We start from the raw sequence: 24,981 nt of genomic DNA, 5'->3' as shown, positions 1-24,981 counted from the left end.
CGTTCCTATTGTCAGTTAACCGTTAAGCGGTTAATCATGAAGAAACCTAATCTTCATAATTTGTTTTTTGTTTGCAAAGAAACAAATAACTGTGGCCGTCAGATAAGGCTGCAACTCAGGATTATTTTCATCATGAAATCATTTCTCATTGATTTTCTTGATTAATAAATGAATCGTTAATACAATTTCAGTCAGCACAGTCCCGGGGTGATGGTTTCAACAAACAGTTCAAACACCAAGGATGTTTAATATATTCATTTAATTTATTACAGAGGAGAGGGAGAAACTGTAACCACATGATGTTTGACATTTTTGATTTAATGCAGTAATTAACTTTTTTTTTTATGAACTTATTTACTTGTGTATTAAATGTTGCAGCACAATAGATAAATGTTCAATATGTTAATGTGAATTGAAGAGAAGTAGAAAGTATTAAAAACAGTTCTTATGTGTATATGTGGTTATTATCTCTAAGGTTATTGCAAATATTCACCATTGTGACTCAACAGAACATATTCACAAGATTTGATTCACTCTTTCATGCTCTGCTCTGCTGCTAAAGTCTTTTCTTCCTTGTGTCTTCTGCAGGGCTCAGCAAAACGTCCCCTGGGAGGAAGAGTTCACCTTTGTCTTTAACAGATCCGACACCCTCACCGCCCATCTCTTACACCTCTGTCACCTCAGCTTCCCTTGATCAATCCACCTCCGAAACTTTCCCAACTCCCAACCTCCTCCTCTTCCTCTTCCCCCTTCCCCGTCCTCTTCCAGTCATTCCCTGGGACGCTGAGGCCATGGCGCTGCCTTCAGCCCAAGAGTTTCACTGGCAGAGCCTGGCGCGACTGCCCACTGGTCGTGTCTACCACACTCTGTCTGAGGTGGGGGGGCAGATGTACATGCTGGGGGGCTGCGACACCGCTGGGAGACCGTGCCCCAGCATGGAGCTCTATTCTCCTGAGGTACCGAGCAAATCCAACCACATCAGATTGACTGACTGTCTGTGAAACAGCAGATACAGTACAGTGTGTACCTGATGTTTCACTCTTCCCTAAGGAGGAGCAGACTAGAAGAATGACTGTGCTATTGGAAGTGCAACAGTAAATTGGTTAACACATTAGTTTAGGGTGCTCTCTTTTTTTTTTCAAAAGTTTAAAAGCCACACAAAATTTGGCCACATTCACATACACTCAAATGTGTGTAGTTGCGTCTATGTTAATTTTTCTACTGCAGTAAAAGTTGTGTATAAAACTGGAATATTAAGCTTATAATTATCTTTCTAAATCAACAACCAAGTACAATCTGTATATAGCTGCACTTCAATTTTCACCTTAGGAATATATCATGACTTATTTGAATATAAATTACATTTAAGCCTCCTGAAGACACTGTCACAAATTGATTTAGAGCGGAAACAGCTCTTTATTTTGCATTATATAAAAAGTAAATCCCCACATTGAAGAGCTTCACAGTAAAAGAGAAAAACCTATAAAATATAGAAAATGCTTTGCTTGACACATTGATGTGCACAGAATTCTGAAAGTTTTAAGTTCTAACCGCGAGCAAAACATTTATTCTGTCCTGTTGTGTAACCAGATGTTTTAGCTGCTGACTTGTTCATTGTGGGTTTGTATGCACCTGCTTGGCTGTTTACAGGGGGACCGCTGGGTAAGTTTGGCCCCGATGCCCACCCCTCGTGCTGGGGCAGCTGTGGCTGTTCTTGGAAAGCAGATCCTGGTGGTGGGAGGAGTGGGTGAGGACCAGAGCCCCCTGAAGGTGGTGGAGATGTACAACACAGAGGAGGGGAGGTGGAGGAAGAGGAGCTCTCTACGAGAGGCCCTGATGGGTATATCTGTCACCATGAAAGGTATGGATCACCATAAATTAACTGTTCACAGTTGTGTCCTAATTGCACAGTGTTATGTGGTGTTGTCGGATTGGCTGAGACCAAAAAGGTAGGGAGCTATTACAGCTACTGCGGCTCTTAACTTGTTCTATGATATTAAGATAAGGAGACATGCCTACTACTCACTCAATCATAAAGAATACGTTTGGCAGTGGTAGTGTTGATTTTTAAAAGCAGCATGTGGAAGGGGAACATCATCAAGAAGTACTGACACGTAACCTTTTCCAGTGCGCTAGTTCACTTAGTTTTCACTTTAAACTGCAAAATATTTGGACCTGTCAGAAGTTCTGAGGTTTTCAATAAATCGATAACAGTGAAAAGACAAGAATCACGTAAGTCCCAGAGAATATGAATACATAACTGCAGAGGCACCGATTCCAGTTTTCATGACTGAAATAGATTTTAGACTAGACTAAGTCCAGCCAGCTGTTTTGTACCAGTTCCAATTTCCTTGCAATAGTATAGCTGTGGTACAGAATCTGATTTATGAAACTCATAACCTGCGGTCACCAATCACAGGTGTTTACCGTGAAAACTGCATCAACCTTTTCCAGTGACCACACAATTGATCAATGCATCTTTACTCATAACATCTAATCCTGCACAGCTACTGCTCTTTTTTCATCACTCCTCTATTTAAACATCCGGTAGTACTGAAATTAATTATGGAAAAAATAAATAATAATACAATATACATATACCAAGGAGAAACTGAAGAATTCAAGCAGACAGACTGAAATATTTAAACAAACAAAACATAGCTATTGAGTAAATACAGGTATGTGTGGTCCTTCTTTGTCTGAACAATACTGGACCGTCAAGGACTGAGTTTAAGTTTGAACATACTGTAGGAACAACACTTTAATTTTCAGCTATGCAGTCGTAAGTAAGTTTTCCAGTTTGATTCCAGCGGATCAGTTTTTTGGGCCCTGATGTGAGTTTGGAATTCATCCACTGGTCTATATTTAAAAAAAAAAAAAAAAAAAAGAACAAGCCTGTCGTCAACCATGGATGAGTTTGTGTTCAGCCCACTGGTGCATTTGTCAGTGTCTGCAGGAACACAGATAGATGCTGTACACACACAGGCTTATTGGCTGCATATAGGCTTCATCTTGCTACTCTCTCCATCTCTCTGACCAATCTTCGATCCTTGGCCCTTTGCTTGCAGTTTTCATCCCCCTGCTCATTCTCAGCAGCTGGAAGGGAGACAAATAGTGGGGCAAAATGATCAATAAGGCCAAATTAAAACAAATGTGGCATTTTGGAATGGATACTCTATTGACTAGATTGTGCCATTTTTATTGACGTTTTGTAGGATTATAATTTTCCAGATATTAGATGATGAATTTAAGGTAATGAGCTTTTCTTCTCCTCAGAATGAATGTAACCTGTTGGGAAAACTTTTTTCCCCGGTTATTTACAATATGTAACAGTGATGCACTGAGGTTTAAATTTAAAATAGAAGACTGAATAATGAAAAACATGAAAAATTGATAAAGTAAAAAACATAATAAAAATGCAGATTGTTTCCCTGCAGCTCTTTTCTCTGCAGTTCTGATGATTAATGCTGTTTTCTTTTGTTTTAGTACTCTCACCATCTCACTCTCTCACCTACCTCCATTCTTATGCTAGAGGTGTCATACCAAAAGTGCCAGACGTGTACTCTGCATTTTTATTCTGCCGCTGCGTACGCTCTGTGCACCTCATGTCTGTCACAGTCTCTTGCCTCGTCACGAGCTATCTTCTCAGCCAGCTCTGTAGCCTGGCAGATTTTTTAGCACTTCATAAAGTGCCAGTGAGGTGTTTCCACCAGCTGGGATTGTTGTTATTGTTGGAGCAACATTTGTTGGGAAGGTTATGACAGACAGAAATTTCTCAGAATAAACTCAAGTACATAAAATGCATTTGATGAGAAAAGTGGCCGAGTTATACAGTATGAAAGCCCTGTGATAGAAACTCTGCGTGTGTGTCTATGTGTGTGTGTGTGTGCAGATGGTCGGGCTCTGGCTGTGGGGGGAATGGGTGCTGACCTGCTCCCTCGTAGCATCCTGCAGCAGTACGACCTTCGAAAGGACGTCTGGGCTCTGCTTCCATCCATGCCGACACCACGCTATGATGCCAACATTAATCTGATTGGGAACAAGCTCTACGTGGCAGGTACAACCCCCATTGTGCCTGTGTTTATACTACAATACTCTCCCACTGTGTGTTAAACAACAGACTGCTTTTTTTTGTTTTGCAGTTTCAGTCAACACTCTACAAACATCTAAACAGCTGCATGCTGCTCGTTTTTCTTAAATCTTAAAGGTGGACGACAGTGTAAGAGACCGGTGAAGGCCTTTGAAGTGTATGATGCAGATGCTCGTTCTTGGACCACGCTGCCCACGATGCCCTGTAAACGTTCATATGGCGGTGTGTTGTGGGACACAGCTGGGAGGCTGTGTCTGCTGGGAGGACTGCGTCAGGGAGGAGGTCACCAGAGCTCCAAGTTCACCAAGAATGTCAATATTTTTGACACTAACCAAGGTACATACACACATACATACATACAAATACATTTTAATCATATTAAATCATCTGACCGTGTTGATAGAGTCAGAGCAATGAGAGAAAGTGTTTTCAATTCAACCATAAGTAAACATACTCTGTGTCAACTCTTTTTACATCATATTCAGAACTTCAGTATGAGGACAAAGCACTTAATGACTTCAAATGTAATACTGTATCCATGCCTTTGAAATATGCATGTGTGCAGCTCTGTTTCCTAAATGTGTGGATTTGTTATCTTGGTGTAAAGGAGCAATATACATTTACCATACAAGGTTTTAAACACATTATCCCCAATAAAACTACACATTTATTCCTGCACATGTAGGTTAAACAAGTGACATACACAACACTAAATTACATTCATTCTACACATCAAAGTGTGTTTAGAGGTCTCAGGGAGTTCAACATATACAGTTATAGACTGATTTTATGGTCCCTCAGGGAGCTGCATTAAGACTGAGTTTGAAAGGTAAGGAAAATCTGTGGGTGTGGAGTTAGAGAGACACAACCTACTCAACTTACACAATACAGTCCAGAAAAATGCAGTGTTTTTTGTGGCTGTTGCAGGGAAAGAATTTGATTATGCGGCAGGTTTTCTTACAAAATGCGGGGTATTTATTTAATTTGTGGAAATTGCATGCAACATTTTTCAACTTTCTGTAAAGATATATGGGGCCTTTTTGAAACGGAAATGCAGGGATTATGAAATCATGCAAGCCCTGCATATTTAGTGCATTTTGCGTGAAATGTTTTTTTTTTTTTTTTTTCAAAAATGCGACTTTGTTGAAAAAATTGCAACCCCACACATAATATGCAGACTTTCACAAATTTTTCTGGAGGGACTGAGTACAATTTGATCTAGAGTTGCAGTTTCACATTGTTTCCCTGATTCGTTAAGAAGCTCTTAGCAAGAGCTCTTAGCAAGAGCTTCTTAGGAGCGCTCTTAAGAGCGCTGTGAAAGAAGGACGTGTTTCCGAGAGTCGCTCTTAGCTTAAGAAGATCTTTCACTAAGAAGGAAATGTAAGATCGAGCTGACCCACTCTTAAGAGTCTTTTTAGCGATCAGCACTCACATATTCAGCCGCACAAGGCAAATCAATGTTACACTAAGTGAGATATTAAAACGAAATCATATAGACTGTATGTTTAAAACATATTAAGTTATGTGCCGAAATAAAAAACAAAGAGAGAAACCCCATGTTTGGCAAGTGGAAATCTCGTTTTCGGTGTATTCATTGCTCGTTGGTGCGGCTGCGCTTGTCACTGTGTGTGACTAATGAACTTGTGGTGGGTGATATGAGAATTGATTTGCCTGGCATCAATTGATTTAGTTTCAGCACCGTGGTGGTGGACAGCTCCTGTTAAGAGCTTCTTAAGAAGCTTTTTTGGTGGCATCTTAGGTTCTCCTAAGAAGGCAGTTAAGAATGCGTCTGGGAAACACCCGTATCTTAGTGCTCCTTCTTAGCCAACCCTTCTTAAGAGCCTTCTTAAGTCCTCAAGAACGATCAAATCTGAGAAACGCAGCCAATGCCTCTGGTTCTGCTGCATTGATTTTCCTCCATTTTGTAATTATTCATTGTGAGTCCTCCTATGTCATTATAGTAGTGAAATGCTAAATCAATGCAGTCCTCTAATCAGTTAGATTTACAGCTTGCTAGCATGTTATTTCTTTGTTTTAGAGTCTGGGGGGAATCAGGAACATCCATCGATGAGAGGAATGTGTAGTGCTGGGGAGGTGGATTGTGTTTGCTTTGTTATGGTCCAGTGGTGTAGATGGAGAGATGGGGCATGCTTGGTTTGGTTTTGAATTGTTGGGCTGCCATTTATGGTGGCCATCCTCCACACCCTCGGGAGGAGGCTGACCACCAGGGAACAAAACCCTGTCTCCCAACCTCAAGGAAGGAGTCGAGTCTTTGTGTTTCTGTAACTCCTGCTTTTATATTCCTTCCTGAGATTGATATTGATCTTTTGATGAATGATAACGTGCATCTTTCCCTAAAATATGAATCATTCGTTCAGCATTTGAAGTTTTTTTAAGACTTGCCAATCAAGTCCGCAATTCAAAAAGTCATTACAGTATGTAAGAGTTGATTAATTATGAGATTATAATCACAGAACGGATTATGTGTATCCTACAGAGACATTTTTTGTGTCATCATCCCCATTTCCACTGACAGCATGGATCTTCATTTTGACTTTACCCAAAGCTGCCATTAGCATCAGCCTCGCCATGAAGAGAAATGGTTTTCTGTTAAACAGGTTCATTCCCCTCTTAATTCTGTGCACAGTCCATGTCCCACAACACGGCAAGATGACTAATCTATCCCACAAAGACACCCTAGAGTAACAGGTGAGCAAATTGAGAAGGGACCGGAAGGAGAAATAGGGGAGCAAAAAATCGATAAGTCATTTAAGACACATGGATATGTGGTCACACATCAGCGTTAGTGGGATGAAAGCCAAATAAAGCAGAACCCAGGAATGATAATGTTAATTTATGATAATGTGGAGAAAGTTTGCCTTGTGTGTGTTTAAGGGAGATAAAGGAAGAAAGAAGGAGAGAGACGGTTGCCAACACACACAAACATATGTGTTCATGTGCATATACTAATGCATATCCACACTCACATTTTCACACACACACACACACACACACACACTGAGAATGCAGCTGTACGCCCTTTCTCCAATCTAATTTTGGTGGAGATGAGATGGGAGATGAGCTGCGGAGGGAGGGCCGGGGATGAGCAGCGCTTTAAATTACAAGATCCAGAAACAGATTGCTTTATTATCCATCTGCAGCAATATCTTTACACACACACACAGACACACACACACTCTCACGGTCATGCAATCTGCTGTCACACAGTGATATTCTATTACAGTTCCATTCCATATCACCAGTATTGAGACGCATGACTGTTAGGGGGCGTTTCAGCATTGTTGACAAGCTGCAACAAGTACAGAAAACACAATGAATGAAGTTGTGAAAGAAAATTAGCATGAAGAATGAAAAACTGTGGCTTTAGAAAATTGCTTAAGGGGTCAGTTCACCCAAATTACAAGCAGATATTTTCTCTCTTTCCCCCTGGAGCATCAGTTTCTGAGATACCTGCCCCTACCACAGAGCAGCAGAGCCATCAGTGTTTATAAGCAAACAAAACCAAAACTGCTGCATTTTTCAATGCTGTTAGCAGAGTGAGAGAAATCAGAAAATCCAATCCTTTCACAAAATATTCAGACCTTTTCACATTTTCTTTTATGTTGCAGCCATTTGCAGTTCACACGAAATATCCATATAATATATGGAAAATAAACTAAATAAAAAAAAGGGGCCACTATTTCCATGTCTCTGGACTGGGCACATTAGTACAATAGTTATAGTTATATGTCACTCCTGCTGGAGGATGAACCCTATAGTTTTCATTACAAATACCTGAATCTCCGTCCTTTCAGCTTTCCCTCAGCTTCCCCTCAGCTTTGATCAGTGTCTCTGTCATTTCCACATCAGCTGTAAATTTCAAGCATCATGGTAAAATGTCTGAATACTTACATCATATTTCAATATAGTGAAGGACTCTCAGCACTTTTCGGATTATCTGTATTTTCAGAGCTCAGAACCACTTGTTGGAATTTGACCTGAAGAACCAGAGTCTAAATTGTACTGGACCTAGAAAAATCCTATCTTTTACGAGAGTACTTTTGAATTGCACAGGGATTATTGGGGTTGAGTACATTGTCAGATTGTCATCAGGGCTGTTGTAATTTTGAACTTCATTCATACAGCCAAAAAGCACTGACATTTAAAAGGAAGAAGCAGTATAGCATGAACGAGAAAAAAAAAAAGTTTAAATTTAATTAAAACTTTTTGATGAAATTTGTCTCATGACAAATATTTCCATATTTATTACTGCTGTCTGCAGTCTCCTTCTCTTGTAACAACACCCTCCAATAAGATGGGACACCTTTTATTTTGCCTGTGAGACTAAAACTGGGACAAAATCATCCGCAAAGCACTGGCTGCTGCTCGTAAAGGTTAATTGCTGAGCGTGTCATAATAATTGAAGGGCTGATGGTCAGATGGGCATAAATATTTAACAACTTCTACATTCTCCCATCTCGTTGATGTTCAGGTTTTCTGACACACCTGCATTGGGATGCAAATTAGCTTGAGCCATTATAAACTGCAGCTAAGCCAATCAGATGCTAAGTGACAGAGCAACAGCCCCAGTGACTATGTTGGTGTGGAAACTGCAGTTCACCACACTTGTTTGTTACTCTCTTGTCAGATTAGTTTGCCACAGACGCCGTGGAAACAAACAGAAACACACATAGGCACAAAGGAATTGTTTTTTTTTTGGGTTACTGTGGCTCCTTATTACCTGAGACTATTTGGTCGAAAAAGGGGCATGTTTTGTTGTGATTTGGTCGAAGCAACACGCAATTTTCAATTTAGTTGCTTTTCTAAACTAGAATAATGAATTCTGTTGTTGTTACTGCGTCTAACAGAAACACTCTCATCAGTCCCTCATGACTGAGCAAGTAGAACTCAGGCAACAGTAACAACACAAATGATGCAGTCCTCTTGGGCCCAACTAGTAACAAAAAATGCATTCTTGTATTGCATATTTGATTGATGTAATGCTTGAGATGGTAAAAACTACCTAAAAAAAACAAAACTGGGAAGAAGCAAAGTAGAGAATAAAGTAAATGTGGTTTTCTTTTGGCCATTACTGTGGATCAATTTGTAATTATTGCAGCCTAATGGTGAGATTCTGTGCTAAAGGTTCATCTGTGTAGTCAGTGATGTCTGCAACTTCACACGTGACAGACAGACAGAATCCATCAAAGATGAAGAACCAATCAACATCCTTTTCTAGTTTTAATCATAGGGACAATTACAGAGGAGAGCTGTGGACCAAATTACCAACACAGACTACAAAGCCTGGTCTTCAGAGGATCGTCTCATCTCTTTCATTCTATTGTCACTCCCTCTCTCTGTCTGTATTCCCTCTCTCTGTATTTTCTCTGTCTCTCTGTCTCTTTATTCTCCTCTGTCGTCTCCCACCAGAGTAGAATAATGCATGCTGGTGTTTTCCCTGCATCCCACAAAGAAAATCTTGGCGCAAAGTCTTGTGTAATCCCTCCAAAGCAAATATGAATCAGTCCTGCAGTCGCAGCTCAGTCTCAAAGGGCTGAACCATAAGTCTGTAGTGTGATGTGTTGACACAACTGTAATTTAAAGAAGAAAATCCAGCCCATAACACTTTAAGTGCTGTTTAAAAAAGAATTACTACTGTTCTGCTTTCACTTTGTAGAGATTTTGTATTGTATCTTCTATTGGATGATAAAATGGGTAAAGAAGATGTCATCACAGTACGTTTCCTAGTACAAAGTGATAGTGATGAAAGATGAAAATGTTGGTGTCAGGATCAAACATGAGTCCTTTTGTTCTTCTAGATCAATCATTTTTGCACCAACAATGATGAACAGACAATTCCATGTGAAAGTAGGTATTTTAATCAAAAGAATTTAGTATGAATTATGCTTTTCTTCTTTTTAACAATTGTGTCTGTGATTAAGTCTATTTTGGCCATTGTGCTTTACATGATCGAGCAATACCATGTTTTCTGGATGCTACTTTGAATTCATAGCTTTGCAAGATACTTAGTACTTTACTGTATAATAGAAGGAGTCCAACTACAGCAAAGCCACCGAAGACAGAGTAATCTAGTTTACAGTAGTTAACCATAGCTTAAAGTTGAAACTAAAAGTAATTTGTGTGATATGAAACAATAACAAATTGTTATAAAGAATTCACATGTCAAAAAAAAATTACAGTTTATGACAAAAAGTACCTACTTGTCGACAAGTAAAACAAAAACAAAAAAAATAAAAGACCCCACCATTAGTTTTTATAGAATAATTGCCTAAATATAGTCAAGGGCATTCTTCCTTCTGAGATTCAGGAGGTTTATAAAGTACATTTAAATCAACCAAAGTTTACCAAAGTGCTGTACAGGAAAGTCTAATATTTTCCATTAAGATTTAGAAAGTTATTTTCCATCCATATTGACTTTTTTTAGGCACTCAAGCAGTGGTTGCACATAATCTTTACTGTTAGAATTTAATGGTAAAAAGATCTAGGTATCCACGTAGCAGTGAAAAGAAATATTATGCTTCCTAAAAATCAATCCCAATGGAAGCATATACTGTATAGCAGGAGGAAGATGGGGCCCAGGATAGACCCTTGGGGAACCCCGGAGGTGAGGCAAGCAGGAACGATTGCAGCTGAATTAAAACCACTTTCTCCTAAATCTTGGACAAGTTTAGAGATTGGTCTGAATTTGACAAGACAGACGGATTAAGATTTTTCTTTTTAATAAGGGACTGCATCACAGCATGTTTCAGAGCAGCTGAAAAATACCCTTAACTAAGGCTGGAGTTTATCAGGGCAAGAACATTAGGCCCCACAGTAGAGACAAGATGGGATGCTGTCAGTAGGACAGTTTGTAGCATGGGGTCAGGGCCAGGGACAGAAAATGTAACTGGTCTAAGGACAGAGACTTTATCAATAAAAAAATTGAGAAAGCTGTTACAGAGGGTGGGTGATGGCACCATGGGAGAGTTTTCATGAGGATTCACAAGAGAGTTAAAAAATATTAAACAAAACCTGAGGCTTGTGACTCTTATTGGAGACAAGATTAGACATGTACTCTATTTTGGCAGCTTTTCAGTCTACCAGAATGACAATGTTTTACAATTTCGTAGGAGACATGGAGCTTTTTTCCACTTTCTCTCAGCATGCCAGGAGAGCGTCTGAGCGTGTGTGTGTGTGTGGAGTCATTTAACCATGGCTCTGAAAGTGTTTTAGTGTGTCTTGATTTAAAAGACACAAATTAAAAGTAATTAAAAGCTCCTCAGCATTTAGAACATGATTGTCATCCAAAGTGCCAGCAATGTTGGAATCGTTATACAGGGTGGAGAATCTCAGGGCCGTATGAGGATTAACTGTGCGCAGATGGCGTAAGGGGGCACAGGATTTAGTTTTCGTACACAGCATTGAAACAGTGTATAAAACTGGCAAATGATCTGAAACACATGCCGTTTCACAGATTAATTTATACACACAGATAAACCATATGATAGCAAAAGATCTAAAGTATGCCTCTTCTCGTGCAACGGGCCAGTCACAGACTGCACAAGATTAAATGAAGCAATGAGATTTAAAAAATCATCTACCAGTGGTTTTGATTTAAGGCAGACATGGACCTCAAAGTCACCAGAAATTAGGAAGTGGTCATACTTCACGGAGGTCCTTGACAGTAAAATCGGCAAAGTCATGAATAAAGCCAGTATTTACTTTTGGAGGACAATACAGAACAGGAGAAGACAGGTTTAATTAATATATTTGTAACTCAAAGCTAGAATAAGTGTCAAATGGCATTTGACAACATTGAACATAAAGGCTAGACCTCCAGAACCAGTACCAGAACCAGAACCAGAACCAGAACCAGAACCAGAACCAGAACCAGAACCAGTACTAGAATCAGAATCAGAACCAGGGGGCAACTGCCTGACATTGCATGGGGAATATTTCACAGCCACAGGGTTTTTTCAAGAAGTTAGAAGCAAAGAAGCAGCACATTCAATGGAATTAAATTCAAATGCTAAATAAGTGTGGGAAACATCATCAAAGGTTTGGATCCTGTTTTTCAGCAGCTTACGTAAAGAAAATATGTATAAAATATGTATGTCTTTCTGAAAAATCCTTTATTTAGCAAAAGAAGATAACCAACTGAGCAAGAGCTATGCCTGAAATATTGACAGATACATTTTTATCTTTATTCAAATCTCTGATGTCTGAGAAAAGATGAATATGAAGATGAAAGAAGAATATGAATCTGAGCAGTTGTTTGATGTTTTTGATATTTGATGGTTTCAGGCCTTGAGGTTTGATAATCTTTTCCTTACCAGAAAGTAACAGCTGGAATTTATTGAACTGTGCAGATTGATCAAACACAACAATGAAAAACACGAAGAGGATTTTCCAGTGAGGACAGAACAGAGCAAAGTGGGCGACCAGCTGTGATTTCTTCTGTGTTTTCTCCACTGTAACCCAACCAGGCTGGAGAGGAAAACACAGCTCTTCATCACACATTGCTGCAACATGCAGGAAAAAACCACCATCTGGCTACTTACCTTTTGTTGGCTCTCCCTCTGTTTGTTTCCCCTCAACCTTATTATTTAGGAAAATATCAAAACTAAATGAGAGAGTGGGAGATAGAATGAAAACATGATGAGGAAGAAGAGCCAGAGAGAAAATAATAATGAGTAATAGAGAGATCCAGAAAAAGAAGGTAGATGATAAAGATGAACAGCAAGACATTTTGTACTTTTTCTCTTGCTGTGGCTCTGTCTTTCTCTTTAATTCTCCCTCCCTCATTCCTTCACTCCCTAATGAAGTTATCTTTCTTCCTCTGTCACCACCTTCTCCAGTCTGGGTTTCCTTCAGATAAACAAGACTTGGCAGCAACAACACCTTAAAAGAAAAAAAAAAAGAAAACTTCAGGAGAATCTGCTGGGGAAAGAGACACGTTATTTTGATGGCTATGTTTTCATTTCCTCCACTCTCAAGTACACTTTTTTTTATCATCTGGAACGCCACAGCTTTGAGTGTGAAGGAAATGTCACCTCTGCGCTGCACAAGATTTGTCGAAAACAGTCTTTATTGTCAAGTGTTAAGTGTCAGCTAATAAGGGAAATTAAATTAAAACTGAACAGTCTTCCACACCTGCGGCTTCGCTGTTTTTTCCTCGGGTTGTTTTAGGATTAAAGTTGCGTTAGTGGTAGATAAGAAAGCCACTTGCTCACCACTGCACCTGTGTCTAATTCCCAGCAGTGGGGTTTCCATGTGTGTTCTGGATAAGGAAGCAGCTGAGTGATCATGTATGCCTCACTGCACTAATAGACCCTACAGCTTGGTCTGGATACCTACAGAGGAATGAGATCTATAGGAAGACTGCAAACAACTATGTGTTAACAGCAAGCGGCAAGCTCAGAGGAGAAATGAAGTCAACACTGAAGGAAAGTAGACTTCTTTGAACGGCCTCTAGAGTCTGGATAAGAAAGAGAATCAGTGCCCATAGACTTTAAAGCTGAAATGTGCAGCAGAACATGTATACAGCCTGGTACAAAAAACGTTTTAATCTCTACGGCGAAATTTCTCCCCCATGACAATTGCACAGATGGTGGTTTTTTATACAACTCACTTTGTTACATTTTATTAAGGCTAAGTTCTGCATAATTGCCACTTTGAATGACAGGTGGGTGACACAAGCTCACACACACCAACGTCTCGGCTCCACACACTCCTCTACTTTGCCCATTTTTGGAATAGCCAGGAGTTTGGTGTATCCAGACACTAGCAGCTCAAACCTGTATTTGACGTCAGAGATGCCACTTCTGTAGTCACAGTCTATGGTTAACAGGCATTCAGACTATTGCTATGTCCACAAAAACACACTGACCGCAACGTCTTAAGATACACTTCAAGGATGAACTGATTAGATTTTGGTTTCTCATAGGTCAATGTAACCTCATGCACATATTTTTGGCAATAAGTCAAGAATTCCCCAGGGCTCGAGTCCTAAAACCTGGAAATTAGTTGGCATTTTAGTGCGTCCAGTTAAATGGGATTTGGGTTAGATGGCAGAAATAAGGTCCAAATAAGTTCCAGACCTTTTCTACACACGTTTTACTCTACGTCATAAAATATGTCATTAAATCGCCAAATTAGTGATTTATTTAAGCTTTTACACCTCTTGAAATGTAATGTGATGTTAAAGTGAGTCGATAGATGATGGTGGGGAGCTTAACATCACCACACTAACTACCATAAGCCACCACCTTTACAGTCCTGTCATGTTGATAATTGCGCTATTGCAAACTATCCCTAAATTTGTTAAGAGGAGAGGCTAGAGGAACAATGTTTTAATCAGGCAAAGGTGGTGTAGGTTTATTATTTATTATTGTGCTGATTTTGATTCAGCCTTAAAAGTAATAAAGTGGTGCTTAGTGATGAAGGTTATCCTGTAAATATCATCTATTATTTGTGGTATATCTTATTTTCTGTGGTTATCCAATAGACCAGGGTGATGCTTGACAGCCTGGTTGGCTTAAAAATGGCACTTACTATCCCAGGGACACTCTATTAAATATAAATGTCTGATAGGATAAAAAAAATGAAATGATGATATTTAATATCTTCATGATCAATGGTGAACTTCACTATGTATGAATTATAAAGATATATGTATTGTATTATGTATGTATGATAAGGTCAGTACAGGGAGTCTCAGACCTATTTCCTGTCTATAACTGCAAGACAAATATTCTTTCTTCCTCTGGCACACTTACATAATCTCAACAGATAGCTCATTAAATCACACAAATCTCCTCCTCTTTTTATTATATGAGCTTATTACAGCTCTTTCTGCTGTCGAGTACTGTAAGTCTCTACTCTCAGTCAGTGTGGTGAAGCCAGTTGCTCTTTTATTTCCATTCAGCTCCTGACAACAGTGATGGTAGAATAGAGGTCAGGTCAGTGTGGATCCAACCAGTGATGAGCCACTGTCATATAGTAGAAAAGAGCCAATCTTTCCAGAACTGACATCCCTTTATCACAAGACACCAGACTTACAAACAGCAGAACCTCAAATTAGAGAAACTAAGCATCTTTTGGATAAAGACTGTGCTTGTTTGTGTAATATCACCAACAGCTGCAGAATGATGCAGCTGTTGATGATGCATACATCGTAGTTTTGCAAAATTACAGCAGCTAATGTATGAAAAGTAGTAAAATGCAAGAAAAGGTATTCATTAAATAAATACAAAAGCTTTTGCAGGAGTATACATCACCATTGTCCTAATTTAGTCCAGTTATTATCTAGTTATCCTTGTGTCTCTGAAGGTTCTCTGTAGTTTGCAGGAAGCCAGCTGAATTTTAATGCTGCTGCACAAGCCTCACACTTCAGAGATCAGAGCAGCAATCTTAAGACAAAAGACCCAGTCCTACCCTTGTTAAATACAAACAGCAGAAATGATCCTGTCAACATCAGTGTCAGTGTAAGTCTAAAATTAGCCACCAATTCAAGTGTTTTATTAAAGTTAAGTTAAATGAAAACAGCGGGCTAACAAAGGTATCCTCTGTACAGTAGTATAGTCTGACTCTAGCCTTCCTGACCCCACACAATTTGCTCACTGCACTGCACTCCTTGTTTGTTCCTCTTCATTTTCGTCTGTAGGTGCCTGGTTGAAGTCAGAGGAGACGGTGGCTCTGAAAACAAAGAGAGCCGACTTTGCCGCTGGTTTCCTGCGTGGCCGGATGGTCGTAGCTGGAGGACTTGGTAAGAGAGAGAGAGTGAAACTAAAATATCTTAATTTTAATGCTCAATTCCAAATTGAATATGTCTATAATGTGCAGACAAAATGTCAAGAAATATAGAAGTAATAACAAATACAGAGAAATAACAGTGTTATTCCTCATTCTGTTGATGATTTTGGTGTTTTTTGGGTTGTGCACATAGATACACTGAAAAAAATAACTCATAAGATTTACTTAAAAAAATTATTGTAAGTATTTGCACGCAAATGATTTAAGTAAAATGTAATGCTGCAATATCAAGTAACATTCACTTGCCAGTATCAAGTAAATTCTACTTACCATAAAACATAACAGTTGTGAAGATATTAAGTAACATTTACTTAATTACATCCAAGTTTTAAGTTATATTTATTTAAACAAATTAAGTAAAGTGTACTTGTTTTTCATAGGTAGGAACATCATTTTACTCAAAATTTCAAGTAAATTTTATATATCTGTAGTATTTGCTGTTATGAAGTAATTTAGTAAATTTTAATTATTTTCTTGTGCTTGAATTTAACCAACACTCTAATATTCATCACATATCACACAACTAAATTACAATGCAATTAAACTGTTTATTTTCATTTTAAACAGTTCAACAAACAACAAAGTACCGTCAAAGTAAATCCACTACTGTGGACTGAATTGCCCAATCTTTTATGGGGCAGCCATAAATTTAACTCTAGACTAGTGCACTTTTAAGAATGCAATTAAAACATTAATGAAATAAAATCAACAGCCTTATTTGACAAAAAATGAAAAACATTTATGACAGGCAACTTCTCACTAGTAAACCAGGATGAACTGGAACTCAGTGCTAGTTCTTGGCTTGTCTTTACAAGGGTCCATGTATGATGCCGCATTTTCCTCCTCTAGGATGACAAAGTCATGACATGCATTTTAGGAAAGCAACTTCAACTTCAAGGTGTTTACTTTTGGGGACAGTTTAAATCCATCCAGCTCCAGCAAGAGTTTTTGGAAGACTTCAAAAGTGTAGCGCAAAGTGGGAGGGTATACCAAGTTCAGGGCATAAATTAGTCCCATGAGCAGTGAGCAAGCTTTCGCAGTACTGTTGCACCCTGGTATCGACTGGATCCTCATCAGCACCACGGACGACGAGTATTTTGACGATGTGGTTACTGACATCACTCCAGCTGTCCTCCTGCATACAGTGTACAACAAAAAAGAAGAATCTTATTGAGAAACAAATAATAGAATTGCATGAATCATTCAAAGTGACTTCATTATCAGGGAAGAATGAACACAAGAATATCTCTGTTCCTTTGTCCGTTTTTTTTTTTACTTAAACATTAAATTAACCCGTGTCATTAAACATTATTTTTAAATGATAAAAATCATGCTATACCAAGCAGTCTTCAAAAAGTTCCTCTTCCTTCTCGCCAAGGTACAGTATAAGGCTGCGGATAACGGTTTCACGTCTCATCTCAATGGTCGGTTTCTGTGAACAGATTAAGAACATGAACAAAACCATTAGTGCATACACAATGAACTGTCAAGTGAAAACACAAGTGCATATGTTTGCTTTTGTGTTTTAAGTGCATGGACCCAGAGCGTGCAAGGGCATGGAATCTACAGTACCAAGTGTGAGGCTTGTGCTGTATATGTGTATGTGTGTGTGAGAAAAAAAAAAGTAGGCCCATCACCCTGTAAAACATATGAACAAGCAAAACAAGCACACCTGACTCAGTCTGTCCAGGAGCGGCCTCATCTTGATCCCCACGACACCACGACACCTAATTTTCGTTAAGTTTGTGCATGAAGGTTCGCTCCAGGGGAATGGTATTCTCCTGAACTCCTCCTTGATCTGAATGGACAAAAGATTCACAAGTACATCAATATTTTTATATAAATGTAAATAATAACCACCCCCCCCCCCACCACACACACACACACACACACACACACACACACACACACACACACACACACACACACACACACACACACACACAGTATCCCTGCAGTAAGCTGTGCTGTGTGCATGTGATTGAACCTTTATAAAAAAGGTACAGTTGACAGCAGATCACATGACAAAAAGATTATAAATTCTGTTCTGTAAATACTGTTGCAAGAACAGTACATTCCACTCATATATTATATTATCTGCTTTGCTGCTATAGTAACTTGTACATGTAGCCTATTAACAGCAGTCAACAGATCGGTCCGCACATCACGAAGTTGCTGTGGGCTTCACACCGCACGGCACAGCCATGCTACTAGCTGTGCTAACTAGCTTCTTGTCAAAAAAAGAAAAGAAAAGAATGTCCTATGTTGACGTCAGTTGATAAATGTCCTACCGTTATGTTGGTGCTTTTTTAATATCCTAACTTTAGTTAGGTATTTTTATCAGGGAAAAACTGCAGCCCTACCACTTACAGGCCAGCATGGACCAATGTAGCGTTATGCTAACTTTAAATTAACTTATGATTATGAACAGTAACATATCTTGCGTCAAACTATCAAAATACATGCAGACCTATTATCACAAATTTATAACAGAACGGTATAACTTACCTGCGAAATGACTGTCTTGCGTGCTACACCTTGCTCTGTGATCCTGTAACGTCCGAGCAGAGCCAGTCCTGTTGTGTTACTGTGCGCATGCGTCGTGCATCCGTTTCAAAAGACTGGACTTTCAGAGTAAAGTTTATGTAATATTTCTAGGTTTATGTCATACAACTATTAAACATTTAAATAGTATGAGGAAAACACAAGTAAAACTTACTCTTCCCCCATAATTCATGTTTTACGTTAATGAAATGTTTAAATTTACTTAAAAAACTCTAGTTCTCACTGAATCTTAAAAATACAAGGTAGAAATTATGACAGTTACTCTAATAGAGTTTACTACACCAAAAAGTCACTTTTTTCAGTGTAGGCTGTTATTGCCAAATGAGTTATTTAGATTCAAAGCTAACATCTACTGTATGTAGATAAAGGAGACAGGTTTCAATCTCATACTCCACCATTCAGTATCTTTCAATCTAGACCACAGTGACTAAAATCAGTCAAATCATGTTCCAGCTGGTAGAAAAACACTTTTATGTCTTATATCGTTCCATGACTTGGTAGTGATCGACTACTGAGTGACACTATTTTAATACAGTTGTGTAATTGTTGTGTAAGTCTGAATCCCACTTTGCCCCGGAGCAAAGTGGGATCCCCAGCTCACCTGCCTTTGCCTCATCATCCGACACACACACACACCACATTTCCAAAGAGGCTGTTCCACCAGCAGCGTTTATGTTTAACTTAATTTTACCCTTATTGTGTTTTATCTTTAAACATCCACTCTCAGACACTGTCTCACACTGAGCAAACAAATGTTGGATTTCTTCGCTCGATCACACTGCAGCAGGATCGATAAGCATCTTCAAACCGAGACGGGGGCTGTGTGCATTTAGAACAACTGTAACTTTTTAGAAATGTTTCACTAAAGATGTTGCATTGCGATGTTATAGTGGCATAGTTTCCTTTGTGCTTTTACAATGAAATCTTCAAGAACAAAGTCCAAAGTACAGCACCATTGAAAAGAGCGTTTTTTTTGTTTTGTTTTTTTGGTCTCAGCAAAAGTTCAAATATCAGTTATTCTGGACAACCACAATATTTTCATTCATGTGTGTTAATTTAGCAGGCGTGTTGATTAAATAATGACACATATTTTACCCAACAGAAACAATGTCACTGTTAATGGACACCCTTGTAATCAAAACTACTTTCTACTTAAGTAATTAATCCCAATTGAACCCCTGGTTGTATTCATATGTTTGAATGCATTGGATCACAGCTTTAATGGTCATATTTAGCCAAAATATGACGATGAAATCTGCGAAATTTACAGAAGAGATGAGAAAGCACCTCTTGTCAAATTGATTTAGTTGGTCTTTGCAAGTGTTTTCTAAAGTTGCAGTGTTTTAACCTCTCTGGGCCACCATACCACAAACACAAGCATCAATTTGAAGTAGTGGCTTTGTGAAGAGGCCAGTCTAAAACTTCACTATCGGCTCGACCTATGTCAGGCTGATCTGACCTATTAGTAAACTGAGCGACTAATGATGTTTTGTTGTTTACGGCAAAATGGAGCAAAGCCATCACGAGTGCACAATCACAACATGGAAGGGTCTGAGAGGCAGCGTGTGGGAGGATGTGCTACACCAAAGATTGCACAGTAACTAAAGATGGACTACACACAAAGCTGTCGTCTCACACGCCAATGACAACAGATCCGCAAAACTCACCTGGCAGCTTGACACCCAAATGAAACAGTAGAGACATCACAGGCGAGTGGAGAAACGTCAAGTGTACAACTTTGTCTGGCTGCCGACTATTCAGCACACTCAGCCTCTGCAGGCCTCCTGCCAAAAACGAGTAAAAATGCTTTCACCGCTAAGACAGCAAGATTTATATGCAAGGATATGCGGAGTCAGTGTGTGTGTGGAATGAATTGTGTGTTATTTAAACTCAATTTGAACTTGATTTTCAGGAAAAAGAAGTGGCGGCCCTAATAAAAGCATGAATATTCATAGACTCTGACATGTCCGCTGTGACTGTGTGTGTTTAAATGTCCTCCTTCATTCTTCAGGTCATGAGCCCGCAGCTCTGGACACAGTGGAGGCCTTTCATCCTGAGAGGAAGAAGTGGGAGAGGCTGGCTCCCATGACCTTCCCCCGATGCTCCGCCTCCTCCATCCTCATCAGAGACCGCCTCCTGGTGGTGGGAGGAGTCAATCAGGTATACTATAGCACGTGCCAAGGTTACAGGCAATGTTAACGGTTAATAAGAACATGATTGGAGTAACTCAACAGATGAATGAATGCGTCTCTGTTGAGGCAGATGCTCAGGGTGAAGAAGGACAGTTGACTTGTTTATTTATACCCTCACCCGGTGCAGCGTGCAGTGCCCTCTACAGCTGTTCAGTGTGAGTTCACGTGGCGAGCAGCTGGTGAGCTGGGATGTGCTAAGAAAAGGCCGCGAGCCACTTGTCTACCCCCTCACCGCATGTCTGTCCATCAGCATCACGCCTACACACACCTGTACCTGGGTTACACACTGACGCTGACAGTGATGGACAGTAACAAGCAGCCTTACGAAACACTGTAAAAAATAATTAGTCACGATAGACTGCGCAGGAATGACACAGCTAGCTCATATCAGGATCAACCCTGATCATCCGCAGTATTCAAACGTGAGGTTTAGACAGCGTTCAGCTCTAAGAACCTCAGTTCACACCTGGTATTAAAATGCATCTCCACATGTGTCTCTAGTGGCCACTTGTGATTGGATCACACTGCCCCGCTTTATATGCAAATAAGCATGTACAGTACATGTATGTATTGTTTTGTTGTTTTTGGCTGGTTGGGGTCTGTTGTCAGTTGGTTTGTGGGAGAGAGAGGGGTAGGGGGGGCTGAGAGAATCAATTGACTGCACACAGCTCTACAGTGAAATAAGGTTCTCTCAATTTGAAATGGTGAAATATTTGTGGTTCGTTGTGGAACAGTGGTGGAATAATCTCTGTGACAGAGGGTGCCAGATTGAGAACACCTCAGAATGTGAAAGCATGGCTCATTCCTCGTTAGTATAGTGGACAGTATCTCCGCCTGTCACGCGGGGAGTTTTTTTTTTTTTTTTTTTTAAATAATATCTTATTGGCTCTCAAATGCCACCTCAATTGATCTTGGGTGTGTTCACACCTGTGTGCAGAGCTGACTATCAATGATCTGATGAGTTCAAAGTTCAACGTTTCTTTGTTGTCACTGTATACATACCACAGAAAGGAATACACATGCAACGAAAATATTGTAAAAAAAAAATTGTATATGAGAGAGAGAGAAAATCCAAACATCAACTCTCCAGTTTGTAAGTTTCTAACAATCACATTTCCCTTCTATTGTCTGATATGGAGAGCTGGGTGTATGAAAACTACTGTTGCGAGAATCAAAACAAATCTACCTTGTGTTACTATGAATTACAAAGAATCATCTGGAACATGAGTCAAAAATAAAAAAACGTCTTCAGAGTTTCATCCAGTTACATCATGTACGAACAGAATTTGGTTTGTTCTACAACAATGTAGGGGAGAGTGGGGTCAAGTGTAACGGAGGGTCAAGTGTAACACCTCACTTTCACCCAGTCAGAAACAAGCTAGAGTCATGATATTCACTCTGCACATGCTTACTATGGTCCTCTGCCTACCTGGAAGAAATCAGCCCATTTTCTGATCCCCATCAGGTTTTATCAAGAAAACACTGTTTTTGGGGTAAGAAAGTAATTTTTCAAAATCGCTGTATATTTTAACTGGTGTCCTGAGTTCTTGAGGCAATGAACCTCAAGTTATATCATTTTGATGCCTGATGTCTTAGCTAACAGCCTAAATGAGTGCCATCTGATTCATTGCCTTCTACTAGCTAGCACATTGGGGTTTATGCTATCTGACAAGGGTGGGGTCAAGTGTAACACCTTGACAACCCTGTTTTCAGCAATGACAATTTGCATCACAATGCAGTTTTTACTTGTTTTTAATGAAGCAAACCTACTCAATGTTTTAGTACATACTTAGATACTCTATGGAGTAACTAGCAGAGGTTTAGGCTACCTCAGGGACAACAACATGGGCTTCACTGCTAACGTTGGCTAGAATTCATTGCTAGCTTTCGAACTCACTAGCTAGAATTCATTTTACCGTTATATTATCAAATTTACATGAGCTAATATGATTACTTAAGATAAGAAAATGTTTTGAATTAATACTTTATGTAATAAAACTTTAGTTATTTTTTTATTTGTGGTTGTTTTGTAGTGTGTTACACATGACCCTCCATGGTGTTACACTTGACCCCACCCTGCGGCTCAACAGTAACATTTGACTTCTCTGAAGTAAATCAACATTGTACTCTTTGTGTAATATATGGGGCTGAATAAATTTATGAGACAGTAGTAGACTTGTGTAACTACAACATAGCAAAAAATGACTTATCTAGTTGAATCAGTCCCAGAGAAATTCAGAAAATAGTCAAAAGTGTTACACTTGACCCCACTCTCCCCTACACAGCAAGAGCTATTGTGAGGTATATGTTAAGTAATGGACATGGTGACGTAACATAACATAACATCACTCTCAGTCAGTCAGGCTCCTGCCTGATTCAGAAAAATGTTTTTAATATACACTGATGATGTGACACAAGCATTTTAAACCTTTAAACATAAAAAAAGAAAGAATCTGCAACATTAAACATGCAGCTCTTCACACATTCCTGACCTGCGGGTACTAACATGACTAAACAGCTCCCCCTTGTGGAGAACCAGTTCACTGAACCAGACTGAGCTGCACAAGAGTTTCAGTGGGTCCTGTAATATGTAATATGAGAATCGAATCTAATAGGTATCAGATAATGAATGGTATTGATTAATTATTCAGTGTGTGGAGTCTGTGTGTTGATGTTAGTTTGCCTAGTTGCTACGAGTATACATAACCTGACATTCTGATATAAAGCAGTGGTCAATGGATGTGGACAATGTTGTGGTGTATACAGACGTTTCTCTCTCTCCCCACAGGTTCCCAGCTCAGCCCATGAGATCCTCTATGTAAAAGAAGAAGAGTATCTGTAGCCTGTAGCGACTGACGCCGGATGGAAGCGACAGATCAGAGTCCACCCTCTTCTCCTGAACCAGACCTTAGTGCAATACGTAGGAAGCAGTACAAGCGCTGAGAGATTTTTGTTGTTCCATGCAACAGATAACACTGCCCCCTGCTGGGCCGTACAGACACTAACACCCTCATGGAAGCACACATGCACATACTGGAGGAGCTGGCTCTTTCTTTATACCAACGTCTGTCTCTTGATACTTTTAGTATGTGACACTTCTGCGTTGTACGTCGTAGTGCATACTTGGAGGAGAGGATATTTTGTAGCTTTTATGTCTAGTAAACGTAGACAGAAAATATATGGGAGAGCTGTTTTATGGCATATTTTCATTTCATGTTTTGTGTCTCTCTTCGTGTTTATTTGTGCACAGCTTGCTAACAACTGAGCATATGTAGATAGTTTGGTTTCCACATTAGATTTTCATTTAGTTTGATGATATAACATGCAATATAACAGCAAAAAAGTCATGAAGTTTGCTCATTTACTGCATTTACATCAAAGCAGATGACACTGAGGGCAACTTAATTTTATCATTAATAATCCTTAGTGTGATCTATTGTAGTAATTACACTAAGAATGCTGTACTCACTCTTCTGTGCTGTAACATTTGTGATTATTGTCATAGATTTATTTCGATACGGAGCATATATGAACAGAAAAAATGCATTAAATGACCATGTGTTTTAAGTGGTAGAGTGCTGCTGTAGACAAAGAAGAGGATTCTGATTGTATTTTATTCCTGAAGCAATACAAATCTCTCCCTTTCTTGTGTTGATTCGTGCAGCATGTGCTCTTTACAGTAATAATCATCACTTAATAACATTTCACTCAGGTTGTGATGTTACAGAATTGTTTTTTTTTTGTGACTTCCTGTTTGCTGTCATTCTAGCCAATGCCAGAGTCTTGTCTCTTTGGCTCAAAGGAATAAGCCGTGGAACACTTTACTTTGTCCTACAACTCGATCAGTCTGTGTTATGCCCTACACCCCAACAAATGTGTAATGTTGAGGATATGAGTCGACATATTCAGTGGAATAAATGAGATCTGTGGTTTGTAATGCACTTCTTTTGCACTAGATGGCAGTGATTTCACATATGAACCCACATGAACTTCACTGAGTCAACACAGTCTGGAGTTGTAAAGTATACAAGAGCAGATTATTACATAATGTTGGCACTATTTCTTTAATTATGTCTGTGCATATATGAAGCCTTCTTAAATGTATAAGTGATGCCTGGAAAAGAAAAGGCCTGATTTACTAAATTAATTAATTTCTGAATGTTTAAGTGATTGTAATGATAGATGCTGATAGGAGATCATAACAAACTGTTATTTTAAGGCTCATGATTATGAGATGAAGAAGACAGACTGGGAGTTTATGAGGAGCTTAACACGAAGAGTCTCTGAAACTGCAAGAATTGCAAAAGTAAAGTGTCCTTG

General features: G+C 39.3%; 1 protein-coding gene across 1 annotated transcript; it reads left to right on the top strand.

Annotated features, from left to right (window-relative positions):
• Nucleotides 1-791: 791 nt before the first annotated feature.
• On the top strand, nt 792-23,503 carry klhdc8a (kelch domain containing 8A; the record flags this gene model as incomplete). Its single annotated transcript, XM_083972066.1, has 7 exons — nt 792-956; nt 1,651-1,861; nt 3,893-4,057; nt 4,208-4,426; nt 15,756-15,857; nt 20,481-20,629; nt 23,450-23,503. The coding sequence occupies 7 exons, from the start codon at nt 792-794 to the stop codon at nt 23,501-23,503; spliced, it is 1,065 nt and encodes a 354-aa protein (XP_083828192.1).
• Nucleotides 23,504-24,981: the final 1,478 nt, after the last annotated feature.

This window comes from Trachurus trachurus (genome assembly GCF_905171665.1).
Source record: "Trachurus trachurus genome assembly, chromosome: 5".
Classification (NCBI taxonomy): Eukaryota; Metazoa; Chordata; class Actinopteri; order Carangiformes; family Carangidae; genus Trachurus; species Trachurus trachurus.
The sequence above is the reverse complement of the archived record's forward strand: the minus strand, read 5'-3'. Positions and strand labels throughout refer to the sequence as shown.